Genomic DNA, 23091 nt, shown 5'->3' with positions numbered 1-23091 from the left:
TAAATGTGCTAAAAATCAGTCACTTCTGAAGAGAAAGCATTCACCTAAGTAATCCTAGCAGCCTGTTTCTGTAAGTGTCTAACTTCTCTTTGCCATTTAGCCTTGTCTCTTTTCTATCTATAGTTTTCTCTCACTGCTCTGTCTCTGTTACCAGTCTTTAATGGCCAAACTTTCTAGTATGAAAATCAAAGTGGGTCAGATGCAGTATGAAAAGCAGCGGATGGAGCAAAAAAGCCACATGCTAAAGGTGTAGTAGTTTCTGGGTAACATTGGGCCTGTTTTGAATCCTTGGTGTTCCACTGTTTCACGGTCTGTCTTGCATCGTGCTGTCGTGCTCTGTTCTTCATTAATTGCTGTGTGTTGCTATGTGGTGCACCCTTTTCCATTAGATGTGGAAAGCTGCTTACGTAGATATTCCTTGTAAACAGCTTTAATATTGGATGGGAGAGGGCTTTAGTCTTGTGAACTTTACATAGGTTGCACATAATGGAATTAGACTTGTGTTACATCATCCCCCTTCCAAGGGAAGATTGCCTCTTCTGTAGCTTAGGTCCATTATTCAAAGTTGTCTCACCTTTGTAAGAGAAAATTTATTCTTGAAAACCAGCAAGAAAATCCTTTTATACTGTCCCCTCCTGCAGGTGTAAATTTACACACTGTGTTCCTGATTCAGGGGAAGAAATACACATCAGCAACCACGTGCAGCTCCAGTTGCCCACGTGTGTAAGAGCAGCTTCTCAACTGACCAAGAGATGGTCTTGTTTTGGAGAAGCACAGGTCCTACACAGGCAGAAATCCCATCAAAGTCAGTTCCAAGTTAGAGCACTGGATGATTGTATTGCCCAGCCACTGGTCTGGAAGAAACTTCGATTCCTTGGCAATTTTAAGATCGATCTATTTTTTACTGCTGCTTTAGATCAAACAGGAACCAATATTAGGAAGTTCTGTAGTCTGGTCCACAGTTTGGGTTGCATTTTATCACTAGATATTTGTGATAGATCTTTTGAGGGAAGCTCAGGAATTATACCTAAGGCACAGTATCCTAGTTTGGTTTGTTCCTTTAAGGATTTCAAAATTCAGTTAGAAGCCGCAAATGCCAAAATTATGAGTCTTGCCTTGTGTTTTGTTTACAAACTGAACAAATTAAATTTTCAGTGTTGCACTGAGGGTCCTGTCGTGACGACGCTGTTGCGCAAGATATCCTGGGACATGAAAGAAACACGTTACTAAACTCAGGAGGATTAGACTCAAATTTTGAAAAGTTAAATGCGTGGATCCGTGCCAGTCTCTTGCTAGTGCAGATGGTTAGATCTAAGCTAAAATTTGACAGCATTTATCTAATACACCCCAACTCCCCCAAACACCATCTGTCTTATTCCCATGAATCTCAACTCTAAGCTTCCTTTCCTGATGCTCGATCAGCAGCAAACCCAAGCTGTGGCAGAGGTACCACATTTCCATCTGAACTGCTTTCCAGTGTGTGTTCGTGTGCTTGGTGGTCTCGTGATGGATTTTTCTTTCATAGAAGCAGATGTTATTTCTGAAAGTGTCCTTAGCCTGCTGTAAGCACAGTTCCATAATTGTCCAGCTTTGAATATGCAAAATGCCCTATAAATACTAAAATGAGTGTTCATAGATTTTAGCCTTCAGCCTCATCACCTGCATTTTTTCCTGTCTCTGCAGGTTACATCAATAAGAAAACATCTTTTTTTTTTTTTCTTTCCTTTTTTAAAGTTAGATGTAAAATCTCTTTTTGATTGTCTATGAGTGACACTTTCAGACCACAGGCCCCCCTGGTTTTGCCCCCTTATGGCCTCAGCAATCTGTTGTGATATTCAGTGGTGGGTGCACCCTCAGCCAAGGTCAGGGGGCCCTCAGTCATTTTCACTGCCTGAGGACCTGTCCACTGTGCTTCACAGGAGGGAATTTTGGAAACATCTCAGATGCATGTGGAAGCTGTCACTGAGTGGTTCTGTGTCTGTTACAGGATGAGCTCACAGCCTTGAAAGACAAACTAGAGCAGAAAGAAGCCGAGGTTAAAAGGTTGCAGGAAAAATTGGTTTCCAAGCTGAAAGGAGAAGGAATTGAAATACTGGACAGAGGTAAGAAGGGAGGCTCTCTCAACGTGCCCTCCTCAGTCACCTCACCTGAGGTCACGTTTCCATGAGTAATTGTAGGAGATAACAGATAAATGCCTCAATTTTCATACACTTTATGTCTTTGTGTTAACTTCTTTTAATATATTTAGGGAGTAGAAGTGTTCATGATGCAACCTACTGTCATAGCAAGTGTCAGCTTTATTCTAGACTAGGTAATCAACTAGTTAGCTCTTTGCATGAATTGCATAGTGCCTCAAAAGAGATCCTCAAATTCATTTCAACAAGTTCCCCAAATAGATGATATTGAGAAGAAGACTTTCTATGTGGGTATCTATGCTGGGCTTTGCTTGTACACCCTTTATTGGTAAGGAAGGTTAAGATCCATAGTGTGATGAGTATGATGTGTACCTGCAAATCTTCAGTGGACCCAAGCTGTAAGTAGGTGAAATTGAAGATTGGGTTTGGATTTGTGCACTGGTTAATCTAAATCCTAATTAAGCCTGAATTAGCCCAGAAACTTTACATGTCAGATAATTCTTTTATTTGCTTGCAAATTAAAAAAAAAAAATCAATTGTGTATTTTGGGGAAATGTAGATTCAGGAACTTACTTAAAAATAGACATTTTTCATAGAGCATCAGAAAAATTTTCCACTGACTTTTTTGACCTGCTGCAATTTCACTTCTGAATATATCTCACTGATAATTATTGCTGATTTTAAGGTTGTGCTTTTAAAGTACTTCTTTAGAAAAACAAACCCACAAGAGATTAATTAGTTTCTTTCCTGACCCACAGAGGAAAATGCAGTGTGTAGATTGTCAGATTTTATTTAACAAAATAATCTGTATTCAAATCCACTGCAAAAGATCACTGAAAGGGGCCCCACTGAACTGTGATTTTTTTTCTCTTTTTTTTCTCTTTTCCCTCTCCCTCTTGCCCCCCTCCCTCTCCCTCTTGCCCCCCTCCCTCTCCCTCTTGCCCCCCTCCCTCTCCCTCTCGCCCCCCTCCCTCTCCCTCTCGCCCCCCTCCCTCTCGCCCCCCTCCCTCTCCCTCTTGCCCCCCTCCCTCTCCCTCTTCACCCCTCCCTCTCCCTCATCCCCCTCTCTCCCTCCTTCCTCTTCCCCCCTCCTCTCTCTCTCTCTTCACTTCCTCTCTCTCTCCCCTCTCTCCCCCCCTGCCCTTCTCTCACTCTTCTATTTTTTTTTCTCTTTTTTCTTTCTTTTTAGAACGTTTAAATGTGAACCAAGTCTGGCTTTACTGCATATATGGCTACTTATAGGGAGTATAAGTAGCAGTTGCTGCCTGGCAGTTGCTGCTGTGTATGTTGAACTCCCATTATCTCTGGGTCTCAGCTTTAGTTTTCAGTGTAACTCAGCAGGAGATTCTGCCATGATGAACCATGGTTTCTTCTGCCTTGGACCAATGTTTAGTAACACTGTTTGCAGATAACACAGGTTGTCTGCAGGTTGTCCACCTGAACTCTGCTTTCTGAACAAATACACGTACTCTGTCACTTAGCTGGCTCTTGCCAGTAGAGTGTTAGCTGAAGAGTCACCTGTTGGCATAAGCCTTTCCTGAGGCCTCACAAGGGGAAGCATACAGCTGAAAAACACATCCTTGAGACAGGTAGTCATGTATGAGATCGGTGAGACTAGTTTATGTCATCAGAACCGTTAGCACCAGGGGACTGCTTGCTTCTGCAATAAGAAATGAGGAATAGTTGACTCCCTAAGTTTCGATGTTGTCTTAAAAGTTACTGAATGCCATAACCTTGATGCTAATTTCAAATCCAATGGATTTTCCTGCACAGATGAAAATTGTAAAAAGAAGCTCAAAGATAAAAGTAAGGTTTCTGGTGTCTTTCCACAAGCATTTGCATTTCAGAAGTGCTTTTTCACACAGGATAGCTTTCTGCATGTGTTTGCAAAAACTGCTTTAACAAACATCGTTAGGTTGCATCATCTATAACCCTTAGTTACACTCACAGTAAAGCTTGAAAGTAAGAGTGGATATATCACACTCCAAATACAAAGTTTTCTGAAGGAAAGCTGATAGACAAAGAAAGATTTGGTCTCACAGAGGCTCACAAAACAGTTGCCTCTGATTGAAATGCAGTTGCAATCCAGTAAATGAGATTTTCCGTTAGCATAACTGAGGGAAAATCATTGGAACTGCATCAGTTGCTGTTTTAGTCCAACATGTCTAAATGTCTTTCATTTCAAGCCAGACAGCTTGTCGTCTCCCTGAATCTCATTAAGAAGGGAAATGTTCTTCCCATTCTGTTTGTTTTCAGAGAAATTTTAGGAAGTTAAAACAAGGTAAAATGCTTTTTGCTTGCAGATTTGGCCACCTGCTTGTGTTTGTAACAAAAGGTAAAGTTTACTTCATTTAAGCAAAGTAGAATTGTAGGAAAAATGGAGACTATTCCCATTGGTTTTGAATTTCTAGTCCAGAATGTCTCCAGAATCTAACGCTGTTAGAGCACACATGTTTCCCTGTATTTATACTTCTTTGTAAATAAGGATTATAGATGAAGCACAGAACGCTGTCGTCTGTATCAGGCACCTCTTCCAAGTCTGAACTACAATGTGCATTCCAGCATGACTGCTCGTCACAGCAAATAACTTGTATCATTCCATTGTGCTGTCCTCACTTCTCCATCCATACTGAATCCAGACTAAGTGTCACTGCACAGTGCTTTCTTCATCGTACCCATTCATCCTGTTGCTTTGTATAGAGGGGGGTTGAGATGCCATGTGGGGTGTTCATCAGCGGTTGTAACGAGGACGTGTTTTATTCCACTCCAGTTGTAGCATTCTGTATTTTTTGACTTTTTGGTTTGCAATTATTTGGTGATCTGAAAAATGGAGGTAAAGTCAAGCAGTAGTTTTACTCTTGACTTCTCCGTTTTCCTAAGGCTGGGGAGGTGGGTAAGGACATTTCCTGAATTTCATTTGTTTCTTTGATAAAAATGTCAGGGAAAAAAAAAGGGTTTTGAAGAAAAAAGGGTTTCTTCTATGTATTTCCATCTAAAATAGAATATAAGTGGCTTATGTTTTGTCTTTTGATTTGTAAATTTACTTTCAATTATTACCAATTTGCTTCTAGGTATTTTTGTTTTTCTTCTTTCCTTCCACTGTCGTGTTTAAATTGACTTGGAGAACTGTATTGTGTTTTTAGATATAGAGGTACAGAAAATGAAGAAGGCGGTAGAATCTCTAATGGCAGCAAATGAAGAGAAGGTAGCAAAGTCATTCTTTTTTTTCAGTAATAATTCCTCAGTTTGAGTTAAATCTCTTAAGAAAATCTTCACACCAGAAGTTGTTGCAATTCAGTTAAGAAGTCACAAGGTGTAAGAATCAATCTCCTGTTTCAAAAAATCAGTTGTAAGAGTCACTGTAGTCAGAAACACTGCGGTGCCTTTAAGGGACTATAACTGAGCATTTATGAGCTCTGTTGCATGTACACAGTCATCACACTGTTGTGTCATTCAGTTTGGTGCCACTTCAATTTACGTGTTCTGAAATTGTAAAGAGTTCTGTATGAGTCCCATGAGATGTCCCAGGCTGTGTTTCCAAAAGGGCTTCCTGTGAAGTATGAATTGTTTTCATGTATGATTTTGCATATTCATATGCATTTTGTAGAATGCTTTCTTTTGATCCCCAAAGCACTAAATCCTTTGATTACTGTTTTCTTTGTGCATGGCAAATTTATTATACTCTACCTTTGACTTAATGAGGGAGCTGAAATCCACTTTCAAGGCTGGGACAATTCTGGTGATTAGCTAGATGATGGTTTTTTCTAACTACCAGTTTTGATATTTCAAAGCCTCTCCGAGTTCTGGGTTCTGTCCCATCCACACTTCCCATTTCTTTTAGTCTCACCACCAGTTAAACTGAAGAGTATCTTAGTATTTGTATTGCTTATCTTTGACTTGCTGAAGGAAGAGGTACAGTCCCAACTTTCCTTTATTTTAGGATCGGAAGATTGAAGAGCTTCGGCAGTCCCTGAATAGGTACAAAAAGGTTCAAGACATGGTGATACTGGCTCAAGGTAAAAAAGGTATAGTACAATCAAAAAAGAAATTAAACTCTGCTTTCATTTAAATTCTAGGTACATTGTGGTAGTTTTATATTGACTCCCTAGATTTACTGTCTTTGGAGGCATCTCTTAGGTATACTAAAAGCCAGTTCTTCAACTGGTGTGAACTGGTAATCTGCCTTTTTTGTCCAGGAAGCTGCAAGTTGGGGTTCTGTCCCATTTCCCATCTGGTAGTAGTAACTACTTTGCTTATTTCCACCTTGTAAAATTAGTTTGAATGTGATAAGCTCTCAGGCTTTTGCCGTAGCCTCCCAAAATGCATTTCAGGGCTGGCTGCTACACCAGGGCTACAAAGATGATGAGGGGACTGGAGACTCTTGTATGAGGAAAGGCTGAGAGAGCTGGGTCTGTTCAGCCTGGAGAAGAGAATCACAGAATTGTATCACAGAATTGTAGGTGTTGGAAGGGACCTCGAGCTCATCAAGTCCAACCCCCTCCAAGAAGACTGAGAGAGGATCTTATCAACTTATATAAATATCTGAAGGGCAGACGTCAAGAGGACAGGGGCTAAACACTTTTCAGTGGTGTCCGGCAACAGGACAAGGACAAACTGGAACACAAGAGGTTCCATCTCAGCATGAGGAGTAACCTGTACTGTGGTGCTGACAGAGCACTGGCACAGACTGCCCAGAGAGGCTGTGGAGTCTCCTCTGGAGCCATTCAAAATCTGCCTGGACACAGTCCTGTGCAGTCTGCTCTAGGCGATTCTCCTTTAGCAGGGGGGTTGGACTAGATGATGTCCAGGTGTCCTTTCCAACCCCTACCAGCCTGTAATTCTGTGATTAACTGCTAAAAATTGCTGTTCCCCTCTCTTGCACCTGTTCCTGGGGAGGGCTTGGTAGTGGAGCAGAGCAGTGCCTGGGCATGCACGTTCATACAGCCAGACCAGCACCACGCCGGCGGCTGCGCACGCCGCGATAGCGCTGCCCGAGAACTGCAGAAGTGGCTGTAGCAAGAGGGTGTGCTGCCAGGACTCTGTTGTGATGACATGCCATGCCTTTGGAAGGCAACGAAGCCCTCACAAACCACCATGTGCAGCAGCTGTGGAGCGGTTCTTCCCTGCCACAGTGGTGGGCCAGGCTGGCTTTTCCTACCAGTCTTGTTTCACACCCCCCAAAACAAAAAACCCACCTTCTCTGCCACTAGATAATGAGCTTAACTGTGTGACTGAAATGCTGTCTATAGGACATACCATAACACATAATGGTTCATTCAGGATGTTCCAAGACTGGTGGAGGTTTCCAGATCCAGAAGCTTCTGATCCCCAAAGGACATAACTGTTGAGGGAGATGGTCATCAGTTTGATGTAATTGCACTGAACACCCTGTCTCTCTCCTTCCTCCCTTAAAAGAAAAGCAAAATAAATGCACGTAGAGCATGACATTATAAAGGTTCTGTGATTTCAGATGAAAACACTTAGATGTTAGAAAATTAGCATCTCCCTTTACAGCAATAATCCTGGTCTGCTTGCATTACAATCTAGGATGGGTTTTTCCCCCTGCATCATCCTGTTCTTTCAGCTCTCAAGTGCATTTTGTAGGTCACCATCCTTGAAAGACCTGTCTCCAGCAATTTTTTGACATTAGCATTCTGATAATGTATGCGCATGTAATATGTGCACAACTTAAAAGTCTGTGTGCCACAGTGCTGTATTACCTTGTTATGGAAAACCTTCTTTGTCATCGAGTCCTCTGAAGGCCAGAGAAGGCCAACTCAGCCTTCCACAGGCCTTGAGTTAACCTAACCTCATTTCCTGAGCTTCTTAAGGGCAGGCAAGGGCTTGTGGCTTTTGTTGGCCATGCAAGGTTTGGAGGCAGATGCTCTTCCTAGGAGAGGGATGTAGAAGCCCTCAGAGATCCTTTCAAAGAGTGAAGATTGTCAATAGCCAGAGGGAGGGTGCAAAATACGTATTTCTGTGGTGGTAGATTGATGTTTGGCATCGTGGACCCAAGGCAGGAAAAGTGGTGGGTGGAGCCCTACCTGGACATGCTGCTGAAACTGGAGGTGAGATCCAGGGAAAAGAGAGGTTCCTGGTGCCCCTCTCTGCTTCTGCTTAGGTTTTAAGAGGCTACCACTGGCGGTGTAGTGACTGCAGCAGGTAGATCCTGACCTCTACTCCTGAGGGAGCTGGCTGATTTGTAGGGCTGTGTGAAAGTCCTTGGCCATGTTCTCCAATTGCAAGTCCTATGAGTACTGCATTCCTGAGGTAGGTGCAGTGGTGGGTTCAGGAAGAAGCCTCTCTTATTCCAGTGTCATGGATGTAAACCAGATGGGAACTGGTGTGTGCCTGGAGCATGTCAGGCTAACAACTCCCACAGGGAAGCATTTTTGCCACCAATCTGTTAACAAGGGGAGAGGGAACCACCTATTGTAAGGAAGTTGAGATCAGGCAGCCCTCGCTGTCTGTGGTCCTTGGATCTCAGCATGTACAGGCTTTTCCTTTCTGGAAGCCAGCACTCAGGGGAACTAAGGACACAGCTGCATGTCTTCTGTCTGCCAAGGCTGGGAAAACAGATGATGAGTGAGGGAGGAGGTGAGGCGGTGGTGACAGCAAAGCACCATGCTGAGCTTTGGAGGAGTAGTAGTTTCTAAAGAGGTATCACTCTCATGTGCAGTGCTGTGCCTTCAGAGACAGGAGGATGTTAAAACAGGACTTGGGTCTCTGGGAACTGTGCTTCATGGTCCATTCATGGGCAGAGATTTCAGGCAGTGAAATACAGGCAAGAGAGGCTTTTCCTGGGAACACTTTGGCTTGTTCAGGAGCAGGGAGTCTCCCGTTGGAAGCAGAGGATGCCAGATGTTGGTGTGGGCTGTGGCATTAACGAAGATGCACTCAGATGGGGCAGTCTGCGCATGTGATGTGGTCACTTGGGAGCTGGTGCGAAGTGGGCTGCGTGTTTCCTGTGGGTCACTTGAAGATACCATAGAGACATCTGAAGTTTCAGGCAGACCTGACCTCCTGGTCTTTCCTTAGCAAATAAGGGAAAAGGAGTATTTGGTATGAAATTCCAGCACACAGGACAGGAAATAACTGCTCCAGCTTATTCAGCTTGTTGAAACTGATCCTGCTAAATGCCCTGAGGGCATTTGATGGGCTTTTTGCTGTTAGATAAATGTCCTCCATCTGCTCCAAACCTGTGGTGGAATTGGGAAGTGACATTTGGGAATGACTCCCCTTCTCCTATTGTAACCTGTCTAAAAGAAAATAAATAATCCTAACCTCTTCCCTTTTTGGCCCATAAATGAACATGCTGCTGTGCCTCATGTGGGGCAGAGGGTCATCATGTATAGAAGTAAAGCAAACAAGTTTTCATCTTCTCTCCCTTCAGGCAAGGAAAGTGATGGTGAAGACTTCTTGAATTCAGGGTCTGTTTCCACGGTTTTATTGGACACCCCGAGTCTGACTGACGCAGAGAAAAGCCCATCCCCAACTCCAGTAACAGCATCTCCCATCCACGATGACTTTAACCTGAGTATTCATGAAGAGGTATGGGGTTTTTTTCCTTCCTCGTTTAATGCCATCGCTCACGGAAAACATTCCTTGTGCTGGATTCATATTGCAGGTGCCAAAACTCAAATGATTTGGAAAAGGGTTTTTTTTTTTCCTGAGTTGCAGAGCTTTTATCATGTCCCATATCCTTGTGGAGAATGTACTTTTCTTGTGAAAGGTGCTGAGGAGTTTTGTTTGAGTTCAGTTCGGTTTGTTTCTCTTAATAGTCAAATGGGATTGCGAAGCAGCAAACAGTTGAGTTTGTCATGAAGGTGGGTCTTAACTGCTTTTCCTGTCAAACACAGGAATTGGTTGTCATATCAAACGTAGCTATTTTAGGAGCTGGGCATAATTTTTCAGGAGCTGGAAGTAAACACGTTGGCAGTTATTTAATATATCCTGTCATATTTAAAAGGGTGCAATCATCGTTACATCCATTCAGTTAAATGATAAGTAGGTCGTGGTTCAAACTCTGACTTCTACATTTATGTTTTCCAGTAGCAAAACTACAGATCTCTTGTAGCTCTGAGTGAGAGCAGGGACTTGACATACTTGGCTAAACAGCATGAGTGCACTGTAAAGAAAACAAAATTAAACTAAATGTTTAGCAGCTTTTTGGTGTTCTCTGAGTGGCTGAGGACAGGAGTAAAACAGAGCAGTGTCTGTGGTAGAAATAGATTTGTCAGGCAGCTTTGAGACATGGGCAGATTTTTGTCTGTGCTGTAGCTTATCTGTGCAGTGATTCAAGTTTTATCGTCAGCGCCATCTTTCAAGTAATAAATCATTGTAATACAGTAGAAATAAAAATGCCACTTAAAAAAAAAAGTAATTTCAAATCCTTCTTTTTGTAGTTTATCTGTTACTCTTTTCTTATTTATGGTGCTTAATTTCAGCTCCAATAACACATGTTCTTCATTCTTTTTAGAATTCCTTACAGATCCACACCAGTATTTTACAGATTTCAATCCCTTCTTTTTCATCAACATCCAAGGGCTCAGAAACTGTTGCAGAGAAAATGAAAACACACCCTAGGCCAGATCTTGCAAGTGAAATGAGGTATTACTGTTTCCATGTATTTTTCAATTGTTAATCCAACATTCTGTGACGTTTAATGAGAGTAATAATTTGTCAGTTACTGTAGTATTGTCAAGTCATTAAGTCAGTTATACAAGGCTAGCATTCCCTTGACTAGCTATAGCTAATTGAGCTTATGTTCCTGAAGCGCATTGATTGAATCTTTTTCAGTAAGCAAGTATCAGTTTGGTTGCTGTTGCTTATAACAGCACTCACACTCTTTACCAGCTGCTTCGTAAGAAATGAACAGAAGGAGAGAAAAGCTGGTGTAGTGTAATGAAGGACATAGGATCATTATTTTTATCTAGGCTTACATCATCTGGGTGTGGCTGAGATGGTGTTGGCTATGCTCACACAAATGAGTTCCTGATGATCTGCATTCAGACATTTTCCACAGTTGCTGAAACTTGGTGTAAGACACTGCCAAGACTGCAACAAAAGGAGTGTTTGGCTCTAGCCATGAGCTGTTAAGGGACCCCCAGAAGGAAACCCAAGTGACATTTCAAAAGATTAGAGAAAGAGATATCCTTGCAGCCATCCTTTGGCATGATGAAATGTGGAGGTATTTTTTCACTTGCTCTTATGAGAGCCCTGCCTAAGATTTTGAAAGCCAGATGAAATGTGTAAGCACAGTGCCACAGGGAAGCCGGGGTGGGGATGTGTGGCTGCACCCCAGGGCTGTGGCTGAGCCTTGGCACCCAGAAGCCCCCATGCTTGAGCCCAGTGGCAGCCTTCTGGGTGAGAAGAAGCTGTTGGCTTCCTCCAGCATTTCCAAGTCTGCACCCTTCTTGTCCCGGTGAGGAAACCTGGTCCCTGCCCATCTGGACTGGCACTGCCAGGGGTACAGAGAAGCACACTGGACTCACAGCTAGACAAAGGCTGTGCTAAAGGTTTTTTATCTGGGTCCAAATCCCTGGCTTTATCTAAATTAGTGTCAAATACTAACATTCCAGAGGCAAGGAAATCTTGTTGACTTAAAACCCTTATTGATTTTGATGATTTTTTTTGTTGCAAGCACAGGTTGACGTGTGATTATTCCACTTCCAAGCAAGTAAAGCACCCTGTCCAGAAGACACTATGCTGTGCCTCATGCACCTCTGGCTGCCATCAGCAGGGATTTCATCTGTGTCCCGTTGTGGAAAAGAAACAAACAAACAAACCACTAATGTCCCACAAAATGCCCCTGGGGGTGATTCACAGGGATCCAGTGGCCTCTCCTGCTTGGTGCTGCTTGCAGCTCTTGCACATGCCATAACCTCTGCGTTCGTTTAAGATGAACAGTGTGGTATTGTAATCAGATTAGGGTGCAAGTTGTCTTTCCTGGGGCTTTTAAGATTGGCCACCTGTAGAGAGGAAATTTGCCACGTGTTAGTACCAGAGCAGCTGAAGTCAAAACAGGATTAAAGCAGGCTGAGATAGTAGGGTTTCTATATCAGCAAGGTATGTGGATGGGGGTTCCCCAAATGCATTGCTTTTTTCGTATCTTCTTTGTTTTTGCAGTGAAGGAAGATCAACAGGTTCCTCCCCAGAAACTAAGCTGTGTGATAGCCCGGTGTAAGTATCATAATCAAAAATGTTTAGGAAACATATTTATGTGTAATTGTTGACTTAAACCTCCCCCTCCAATGTGCCCTCCATATTTTACATATGCATGTAAATATGTCAACTAATTTTAGCCCAGATGATGTCAGTGGTGGTAGTTTTCTGCTCATGTTCTGTGGTTTTGTGCTCATTATTTTCCAATGCTGTGCCTTTGCACGTGGGCAGTTAATTTCTTCCACATTGTGAAGCATCTCTAATTGGGTTTTAGACTGTCAGTATAATTTGAAATTTACAGTTTTCCATTGTACATGGGCACATGATTTGCTTTTTTCATTTGATAATGTGGGAAAGGTGATCAGCTGACTATAAGGAGAAAAGAATTTTTATTTCTGCCAAAGCTATACTCCCTGAGGAAATGAGTGGGACTATTTATGGACTCAAAGTTGAGTCAAAGCAATGTGTTAGTAAGGAGTCTAAGTGAATAAGGTTTGTCTGGTACACAGTGTGAGGCTCAGCAGCTGGTTTTATTTCAGGTGAATTTGTGCCACAAGATTATGCCTAAAGCCAAATTCTACTCCCGTTATGTTGGTATGAACATAGGTAACTGTAAAATTCAGAGAAGTTTCTCTAAATTGCAGGGAAAACCTTAACAGCAACTTTATTTTCAACCGGACAGTAGTCTAGTCTGTAAGTCCCACTAAAAGTTGGGAGATAATGTGGTCTGAAATGGAAGATGGAACTGAAGATAAAAAAGCTAAAATGCACAAGCTTGACTTAATATGCTTGGCTTCTTTAAGGATTGAATTAGTCAGAAGCCTGTTGCTAAAAATACTTCTTTTCATAGCTTTTGTTTATATCACTTCCTTTGCCTGTGTAACTTCTGCTCGTGCTTCTGAAAATGCAAAGTTAAATAAGCAGCCAAAAATACCCAAAGGTAGGCATCATGTCACTGAAGCATCAGCAGCAGTAATTACAGTGTGGAGGTTCTTCTGGTATCTCAGCAAATTGTGTGGGCATTGATTGCCTTAATGCAGAATGTCTTTGTTTTTCATGTATGTCATCGTGCGTTAGAGTCCTTCTTTAAAGCTCATTCCTGAGACTCTGTTTATCGTAGCAAGTTTATTTCCAGTAACTTGGCCTGGGTTTTATGTTGTCCTTTCAGAACTTCTTCGCTGCAGAAGTCCAGCAGCCTGAGCAGTTTGAGAAAAGAGACATCTGAAGCGGTTGGTTTGATCTCTCACTTCCTCCCATCCCCTTAAAAACAGGGGTGACATCTCTGTTGTGGCAGTGACCCCGCGGATGCTCTGTTGCTTTCTTCTGAGAAACTCGGAGCCAGAGTAGGGTTCCTCATGTCATGTGTTAACTATGGTCACATACATGTGACATCTTCCAGGTTTTATTAAAGGGGAAAATCTGTGCTTGAAAACAAAGGGAACAGGTGCCTATTTTGGGGTTTGTGTAAGGCTTTGGCTCTCTTGCTGTCTTTTTTCTCAAATGATGAGGGGTTTGGGGTGGGTTGTTTTTAGCTCACATGCTTTTCTGATAGAAGACAACAAGAAAGTATGTCCCACTACCACTTCCCACCTGTGTTTAAGGCAAATAATTTTGGAAGGCCATGTAATTAATGCATTATAAAATACAGTCTGGAGTCACTCTATGTTTTAGGGGGTTGGGAACAAAATACAGAGCCTTTGTATTTCTGGTGATAGCTTCAGTTTGGTCCCTTCAAAAGAGAGCTAAAAGCAGCTAGCCTGTAGCACTGTCATCAAACCAGGCCAATTACTGTGCTGTTTTTTTGGCAGCCTAAACTCCTAAAAGCTCCTGAACTCCCTGATACCCAAGGCACCAAGCTGTGCCTTACATGTAGCTCAGGAGGGATGCTGACAGGATTGAAAATGTCACCAGAACCTGATGAAAGCTAGAGTTCGTAGGTCAGGAAGGTTTTTCTTTTTGGACTTGGTTCATTTGGACAGCCAAGGAGAGGCTGTGGCTGTTCTATCTAGCCTTGTTTGATTCCTGCTTCCCCTCAGCCTGCTGCACCCATTTGTCCCTTAACAGACTTGAGTGTCACTAATTATGTACACAGCTAATCCTTTACAAAATAAACCGAAGCACCTGTATTTCCACATCAGCTCACAGACCTCAAAGAAAGCAAGAACTAATCTTTGTGAAATACAGCTCTGATAAGATTTATTTTGGAGAGAAAAAATTGGCAGGGAGAAGGGTATTTCAGAATATAACTCAGGGTAAGCATGAATACTGAATACTGGCTACAAACCACACATTTTTAAATGTCTGTCTTCATCTTTCCCCAACAGGACAGAGACTCTGCCCAGAAGCTGACAGAGGTAATGTGTGTATGTAGAGAAACATAGGTGTTGCAAGGCTTGCTTGTATGGAATTGCAGCGTGCAGTTCCAGAGGGGGAATAGCAGACCTGCTGACAAGATAGTGAGGAGTATGTGATGGTTATCACCCTCGCTTCGGTGCCAGGCTTACAGTGTCTCCCAATTCTTATCTTCTCACACATGGATTATCTTTCAGTCTGGTTCAGCAGGAGGTTGCTATCTAAGCTAATGTTTCCCCCACATACTCTACCATTAGCCAATTAGCAAAGCTAATCATTAAGTATTTTACTGACTCTGTAATTACCTTTGATTAGTGGCTTTCCAAATTGTTTTCTTTGAGTAGCAACTATGTGCCTAAAAAGGCTGTTGTTGCACAACAGTCACCCTGCTGTATGGCCATAGTTCACGTGCAGCAGTTATTACCTGCAGGAAGACCTGACCAGACCTCAGATACACCTTGAAGTGTGAACTGCTGTATTGATTCAGAAAAAGCCAAGGGATCACATTTGAATTGTGAATGGGCTTGCTTCCTTGTCCTTTTAAAGAGACAGAGAAGCTGCTGGCAAGGTTAAAAGTACTGCCTTAAATTGGTTAAGTGGCATGTCTGATGTCTGTCCTGACATTTATGCTCCTTGCTCGATACCTCATTTCTTCTCAGCTTTGGCAGTGGACAGTCAATTAATTTATTCATTCTGAAATTGTAGAGCAGTGATAGACAACAGGAGCTGCCTGACACTTGGCAGAGAACTGTGGGGGTCTCATTTCTCTCTTTGCTTCCCACTGCCCCCACAGCTACCAGTGCAGGAGGCAGAAACCCTGAAGAGCTGGAAAAGTTCAAAGCCTTCCAGGACTGCATTTTTATCTTTTCTATACCTGTAAGCCAGCCTTGCAGAAACTGAGAAACATCTTATTTAAGACATGTTACTTTTACAAGGTAGTGATAGTAATCTTGGGTCCTGAACATACTCAAATGTGGATCTTGTTTATTTTCCTTTGTGGCTTTTACCTTCTTGTAGCAACAAATGAGGGGGACAATCCAGATTATCCGTCAGCAGTCACTTTGTGCAGACTATCTCAAAAGGCCTCTTGTAATTCCCTAATACCGAATCTTTATTTCCCTTACTTGAGCAGGTTAAGCCTCCTATGGAAAGTAGTAATTTTGCAACCCTCCCTCCAAAGTCTCCTTCTCATGGTGGCACAGGCGACGAGGATAGTTTTGGTACCCGTAAGGCCAGATCTTCATTCGGACGAGGCTTTTTCAAGATAAAAAATAACAAGAGGACTGCGAGTGCCCCCAACCTGGGTAGGTATTGTGCACTTGCACATGCAGATTCTGTGTATTTTGAAGGGTCCTAACAACAGCTGTAACCGTCCCAAGAAGCAGGAAGGCACGCCTTAGTCGCACCGTGACTTGGTGGCACTTCTCAGTGGCATGTTTGGAAAATATTGAACAGTAACAACAACAACAAAAAAACCAACTCAAAAAAGCCCCCTCTCTGATGTAATGAAGTGTTTGATCCATTTCAATCTCTGCTGTGATATCTCCCCATCTCCCCAGGGACCTTGTAGTGGATTGCTGCTGTTGTGAAATGCTAGCTGTCTGGCAGTACTTCACACGTGGGATTTGTGGGCTTTTTTTTTCCCCCTGGCTCCATTCTCAGTTTATCTTTTATAAGATTTTTCAGATGTACAAAAGCAAAGTGGCAGCACTCAGGGAGGGGGGTTGTTTTGGTATTGTCATTTGGTAATATTTGCACTTGACAAAGAAACAAGCAAAATGTTTTCCTTAATGCAGAAGGCATCGTTGCCAGCAGCTGAAATCCTGCTAGTTCACTGCTCTGCTATAGCAGTCTTTCCACAGTTCCAGTTCAAGTGCTAAGGAAGTCTGTGCACCAGATCTACTGCCATCATCAAGAGGTTTTGGCTTTCAGTTGCACGAGGTTCAGGAATTTAACTCTTACCTTTTAGAAGCCTGAAGGGGGGGGGGGGATAGCTTCTGCTTCATTGACCAGAAGTGTCTCCTGTTCTTACTTACTCAAAGACAATTTTAGACTTCTGTTCAAACAAAATATCATACTGACACATGCTGTTACATGTTGCCCATAGCTGCCTGTGACGTACAGCATGGGAACTTGCTACATTACTTGGAATATATATACAGTCTATTCTGAGGGTTAGGCCCTTTGCTCTGGTTTATTTCCTGTGTGCTTTTGTGTAATCACTTGTTGCAACCTGAAATTAATTTGTCTAATGAAGTGGAGTACTTGCAGCTGTTGTAAAGGATTGGAAGATGGGCCATCTAGTTCAGGGTCTTGTGAATTTGAGAAAGTTACTTATGTAACCCAGATTTCAGTGCTTCTATCGGTAAAGCTGGTGTCCAGACACAACCTCAGGGAAGCCCCTGGGAGTCACCTGCCCATCCTGTCATGGAGCAAGTGATCTCCCTGCACCAGAATGACTGTGATGCTGTTTTACCCTCTCTACCATAGAGCTATACTGCATTTCTTTTTTGTGACTGGAGGGCGCGGGGATTAACAGTGAATCGGTAATCCTCATCTCTGTATGAACTCAGTGTTGAGTGTAACGCATGTGTCTCATGTACCTCCCTCCCTTTGTCTTGTATTTTGCTGATGTAAGTTTTGAATTGTGTTTTACCTTGTCCCTCTGCGTGTTCTCTCCCATTGTGCTGCGTGTGGTTATGTGCGTTGTTTGGATATCTGAAGATCGCAGTCGAAGTGCAAGTGCACCTACTTTAGGTATAGTAATCCTGCATGTCTGCCTGTACCAGCGCTGTGTTGTATCTGCTGCTAACAGCTGGTTATGGCCACACACTTCTCAAACAAGAACTAGACACCAGAGCTCTGCATCAAAACCCTTGTCCATCACTAAAAGGAGTTTCCGTGTAACATCTGCCCTCTGCTAAAAGTCAGCTGCGCCATTTCTCAGTAACTGCTACTAATGAGAGATTGCGGGGTAATTTGCAGAGACCTTTGCTGTAAGTTTGAGCACAAAGTTGCCCACAGGTGGAGAGAGAACAGGTGAGAATCAGTGGTGGTCAAATATCTGAGGCATCTTTGCGCTGCCATCTGTCCTGCAGCCCCTGGAAGAGCTTAGAGGTTGGTGAAGCAGGGAAAGGTTTATTTCCCAGGCATTCACCTAGGGGACTTCTGAGAGGAAGGATGCATCATTCCTTCTTTCAGATGTACATTTAGGAGATAATAAATGAATGAGAAATAATTGGGGCAGATGGGGATGGAGCCATTCACATAGTAAAAACCAGTCTCATGACATGAGCATTCCCTGGGTGGTTCTGACAAGGGCAGGTGAGACCCGCAGGGTCCTGCCTTAGCTGATGGAGCTGTGTCAGTCAGAGTGGTCGCACAGCCGCCCGATGTGCCCCTTGCTGATGAAGAGACAGAGTGCTCTGGGCCCTCTCAGGTTCCCTGTGGCCAGCCCATTAAGTGTCAGGGTTGTGTCAGTGCATGAAGGGGAGTGAGGTACAAGAAGCAAATGTTGCAATACCCGCAAATCTCTGCTGCTAACGCACCCGACCTTGTTCTGGTATTCTTCCTCTAGAATGCTATCTAAATGTGTTGTTACTAAGCTAGCACTTCTTCCTTACACAAGTAAAGCAGAAACCACAAACGCAAAAGCCTGGTTCCACACTGGTGCTGTCTCTCACTGGCAGGATCCCTGTATTCAATAGCAGTCAAGCCAGAGTGCCCAGAGACCATCTATTACGTGACCTTATTGCCCCACTGCAAGGTTTAACATCTAAAGCGTTGGTGGAAAATGGGACGTATTCAAATGTATTCTAATCGAATCGCCTAAACTTTGCCTGACAGAAAAATACTCTGGCAAAGCCTTCAGTTTGCTGTTGTTTGCAGCGCTCTGTGGCCACCTCAGCGTTACCTCTGTGGCCTGAGATCATGTGTCCCCTGCAATATATGCCCTACCTTGACTCACGTAGCTTCTTTGGTTTTCTCCTGAAAGTCTGAGAGTCCATTTCAAAAACAAATGGCAGTCACCTAGTAACACAGCCGTGTTAAAAGGTGGTAGAAATGGTTACAGGCCTGATGGTTGCAGGCCTGACGGTTCCAGGCCTGTTCCAGGCCTGACTGTCAGACCTGCTGCAGGCTGCCTTGCTACGGCCGCTTCATCTGAACAGGCTCGCGCTGTCACTGTTCCTCAGCAAGTAAAGTAGCATAAAATCCACAATGTGGTTTTATTCAGCTATCTGGCACTTGCTGGCACATCTCTGCTTACGTAGCACAATAGATACTGCAATTCTTGTAGTTTTCTTTTTAAATGAACTTAAAATAGTTTTCTTCTTTGTTTAGTTTAGCTTTTACTAAACAATCTCGTGATAACTTTCCTTTTGGGATCAGGAACCTTCAGGTTTGTCATCTTAGAAAACAACAACTTCAGATCAAAGATTTACTGCTTTTAGAGTGGGTGGTAATGTGTAGGATCACTCAAGAGATGTTCTGTGCTTCGCCTCAAAGAGAAGATCTAGTTCAGACAGAACCTAAAATGCCTGGTGGCGCTCTGCAGAGGAACAAAATATTCTGCAGTTGGCAGAAGTGTGGGGAAAAGATCCCTCCTGCTCCTGGGTCAGGAGGAGCTATTTGTTGACAGAACTGCAAGTTAATAGGAAAGATGCCTGCAGGGAAATGATTTATTTTGCTGCGTTTTGGGAACTCCTGGTTTGGTGCCTTGCCATGGCACTGGTTCCTGAGCATCCATGTGGCTGAGCTGTCTGTGAAAGGACTGCAGAAGCACTCCTCAAGGAAGAGTAAACTTGGGATTTAATTCATTGATTGATCCACGAGGTGATTTTTGCCCACCTTGGATGCAAGGCACTTAACCGGTGCAGTGCATTGCCTTGGAGCTTCACAGTCAGGCCTGTGAAGGAGGAGCACGTGTTGTTTCTCCTGGATTTTCCCATCCCTCTTTGCCCCATTTTCTTAACATGATGGGTCTCGGTAGTTTTAGTGAGAGTCATTCCCGAGTTCAGGAGCGTGGCTGTACAGTCCTGCACGAGTGAGTGTTGATGGGGCTTTTGCTTTCTAATAGCTGAAACAGAGAAGGGATCTGCAGATCACTTGGATCTGGCTGGCTTGCCCCCTCGCCCAAAAGAAATGGATAGTCTACAGATGACACCACCTTCTCCAGATTCCAGGAAAAAGGCCAGAGGGATCAAGAGGTTATTTGGAAAGTAAGTAAAATACAAGAAATACCTGTTCTCCAGAGCTGGGGTTTGCTGGGAACACATCTTTCCTTTTTCCTGCTCCAGCCTATGGCTCCGTGGTTTGCTGTCATAAGAGCAGGAGCCAGTGTGGCATTTGAGGGAGCTATCAGCCTGTCACTGGGGGTGGAGGAAGAGCTACAAACACCTGTATTGCTTGCAGTAGTAGAAGCATGCTTTTTCCTTAGCCAAATATGAATATGCTTTCTTCCTTTAAACTAGACTTAGAAGAAGTCAATCTACCACCTTCAACCCAGACGACATGTCCGAGATGGAGTTCAAAAGAGGAGGGACAAGAGCAACAGCGGGGCCACGACTGGGCTGGTCTCGAGACCTGGGACAGTCTCACAAGTAAGACGAGTGGTGCAAAATGTGTGCTGGTGCTCCAGTCGAGCACGGGGTCCAGAGGAGAAGGGCAGTGCCAAAATGAAGTGCCCCCTTTCCTGGCATACAGGAGCAGGTGGATCCAGGCTGTTTCCTCCTTTGAGAGATGATCTTTGCAGTGTTGAGGTTCATTGTGTGGTGGGGTCCTGCTGCAAGTGGAGCACTCCTTGCCCACTGCTCTGTAGGAGCTCAGCTGTGAGGCTGTGCAAAGCAGCATGTGAGCCCTTCTGACAGATACTCCTCTGCTACTTTTCCTGCTCCACTTCTGGAGAGTAAAGGGTAAAGTAAAACTTCACGGTCTTACTTCAGAGTTTCAGGCAGCAGAGGTGGTTGTCTCGGTGGTATTAATAGATTGTGTTTGTTGTGATAATGGCAGATCAGCAGCAGTCAGGGCTTCACAGTGCTGGCAGTTCAGAAGCCTCACCTAGCAGCCAGCTGTGAGGCACGTTCTCCCACAGAGATTGGCCTCACTCCCACAAAATACTCATGAATTAGGCTTAGGTTTTGATTTTATCATCATGTATGAGAATAGCAGGTTTGAGACACCAGGTTTATCTTTTTTAAGAATTTTTTTTAATGTTCTGTAGTGAGCTGGACATGCCATTTGCAAAGTGGACAAAGGAGCAGGTTTGCAACTGGCTCCAGGACCAAGGGCTGGGCTCTTACATTAGTAATGGCAAACACTGGATCCTGTCCGGGCAAACGCTTCTGCAAGCTTCTCAGCAGGATCTGGAAAAGGTGAGAAATACTGGAAACACTGCTTTCAATTAAGCATACACAAATTGGCTATTTCTCTGCATGTAAATCAAGTCTGTAAGGTGCATCCAGTAAAAACAATAAAAAGATGCAGGTTTTAAATGCTGCCACGTGCAGCAGTGCCACATCTCTTTCCTTTTACTTGGAAGTTTTGTGGAAATACAATGGTCTGATTGCAAATACGTGATTTAACTTCATTAAAAATGGATGTATGGATGGTCTGTGCCACAGAAAGGTGCCTCCTTCTCACATGGGTTTTGTAGAGTCACTGGCACTTGTATACAGTACAGTGACTTTATGCCTGTGTAAGAAAGGTGTCTGAAGCTGCTGCTTTGCTCTGAGTGTATTTTTTGCTTGTTCTACGCAGAGTAATGAGGATTTGTTACACACAGGGATGGTGGGTTTCTTTGTCTTAATTCATTATAGAATTGTTTACGTCTTGTTTTTCTAAAACTAGATTTAAATATTGATCCAGTCTCTACTTTGAATCCACAGTATTTGCTAATATTTGAATTTTCAGCTTTTAAAAATCACTATCCTCACCAAATAGTAACCCTGTTTCCTCAAGGAGGGAGTGAGCTAGTTCAAATCTGTAGTTACACTGGAGGGAAGCAGGGTGTGGACAGAGTGAGCCAGCCTTTCCCTGGTGCTCAACACTTGCAAAAATGATGCTGTTACTCAGCAAATAGAAAACAAACAGTGTGACTTTATGAAGCCATTTGTATTTCAGCAGAGGAAGAGATAAAATACAGCGTTGTCTCTAGGTGTGCTGCTTTCCTTCCTCTCACAGGAGCTTGGGATAAAGCACCCATTGCATCGAAAGAAGCTTCAGCTTGCTCTGCAGGCGCTCGGGTCTGAAGAAGAAAACAATCATGGAAAGCTGGATTACCACTGGGTTACCAGTAAGATTCTTACTGCATTCTGAGGCAGCAACTTTTGATTGGGGTTCCTAATCGTGGCTAATTTGGGGCTTGGAGTTGGAATAACACTAATTGGTGCTAGGTAACTTGGCTACCGCACTGAGTGTCTGTCTCTGCCTTAAGGGTGGTTGGATGACATTGGCCTCCCCCAGTATAAGACCCAGTTTGATGAAGGAAAGGTGGATGGCCGAATGCTCCATTACATGAGTGTGGTAAGTAAATGGCATTTCTCTTCCTGACATCTTGTTTGGGATCTTAGTTTCTCCTCTCTTCCTTGTGTACTGGCATACCTCCAGGTAGCTCACTAGAGGGCAGGTGAGACTGGAGAGGCCTGCTTCACACTGTGCCTGTTGTTGCAACTGCATAAGTACTATATTCACTTCTCCTCCATCCCAGCCTCCATCTTTCACCTGCTCCTTTTTGGTCAATTGGCCAGCAGCAGCCTTGAAACTCTAGCGAGTATCCTGTGCTAAGCTAGTCCTAATAGCTGTACCCTGTAGAAGGCCTGATACTCACCTGCAAGTGTTTCCTATATCCTCTCCAGCTTTAAAGGTACCGTCTCAAGGTGGAAGAGCAAATGTAGTAAGCATAATCCCAGGCTCATTCATGAGAAATGGGCAATCTTGTGCTTAACAGCTGTGTGTGTGTGGCACCAGTGTGCTCAGGCAGCATCTGTAGGTGCACAGAAGTGCAAGTTCTGTGGCTGCAGCTGGTCAGATTGTTACAAATTAATAGTAGGAGATGGAATTTTTTCCTTCAGCGAGCAAGCATTTGGTCTGCTTGCCTGTTCATGTGGATGCTTAAGGTAAGAAAACCCAAGCACTCTCATCTGAAGAAGATTGAAGTTTTAAGAACCAACTTGTTTGAAAACAGGCTGCCTTAATAGCTTTTGTTGCATAGTGCACTGCAAAATGCTTAGCACCAGTGTCAGCTCCCACTTTACTGCTGGCCAGGTGAAGCCAGCACAGCAGGATTCCTTTATGTAAGGTCTCAGGTAAGATGAGAAAAGACCTTTGTTCTTTTCTGGATGCACAAATGCAAACTGAGCATTGCCAATATTCATTCCTTCTGCATAACAAAGGATAGAGTAAAAGTGACCTTTTTACACCACCTTTGCCTGTATTTTGTATA

General features: G+C 43.5%; 1 protein-coding gene across 1 annotated transcript in view; it reads left to right on the top strand.

The window, feature by feature from the left end:
* PPFIBP1 (PPFIA binding protein 1) overlaps positions 1 to 23091 on the top strand; it is a 53682-nt gene that overhangs the window by 21432 nt on the left and 9159 nt on the right. Inside the window, exons 7-22 of the mRNA XM_084279097.1 lie at positions 1988 to 2102; positions 3909 to 3941; positions 5279 to 5340; positions 6076 to 6160; positions 9529 to 9686; positions 10615 to 10745; positions 12264 to 12317; positions 13468 to 13528; positions 14624 to 14653; positions 15781 to 15955; positions 17376 to 17408; positions 19729 to 19870; positions 20123 to 20251; positions 20872 to 21022; positions 21831 to 21942; positions 22084 to 22172. Of these exons, the coding sequence (XP_084135223.1) occupies positions 1988 to 2102; positions 3909 to 3941; positions 5279 to 5340; positions 6076 to 6160; positions 9529 to 9686; positions 10615 to 10745; positions 12264 to 12317; positions 13468 to 13528; positions 14624 to 14653; positions 15781 to 15955; positions 17376 to 17408; positions 19729 to 19870; positions 20123 to 20251; positions 20872 to 21022; positions 21831 to 21942; positions 22084 to 22172 (1560 nt within the window). The remainder of the gene's footprint in view (positions 1 to 1987; positions 2103 to 3908; positions 3942 to 5278; positions 5341 to 6075; positions 6161 to 9528; positions 9687 to 10614; positions 10746 to 12263; positions 12318 to 13467; positions 13529 to 14623; positions 14654 to 15780; positions 15956 to 17375; positions 17409 to 19728; positions 19871 to 20122; positions 20252 to 20871; positions 21023 to 21830; positions 21943 to 22083; positions 22173 to 23091) is intronic.

This window comes from Gallinula chloropus (genome assembly GCF_964237585.1).
Source record: "Gallinula chloropus genome assembly, chromosome: 1".
NCBI lineage: Eukaryota > Metazoa > Chordata > Aves > Gruiformes > Rallidae > Gallinula > Gallinula chloropus.
This window is presented reverse-complemented; position numbering and strand designations above follow the sequence as displayed.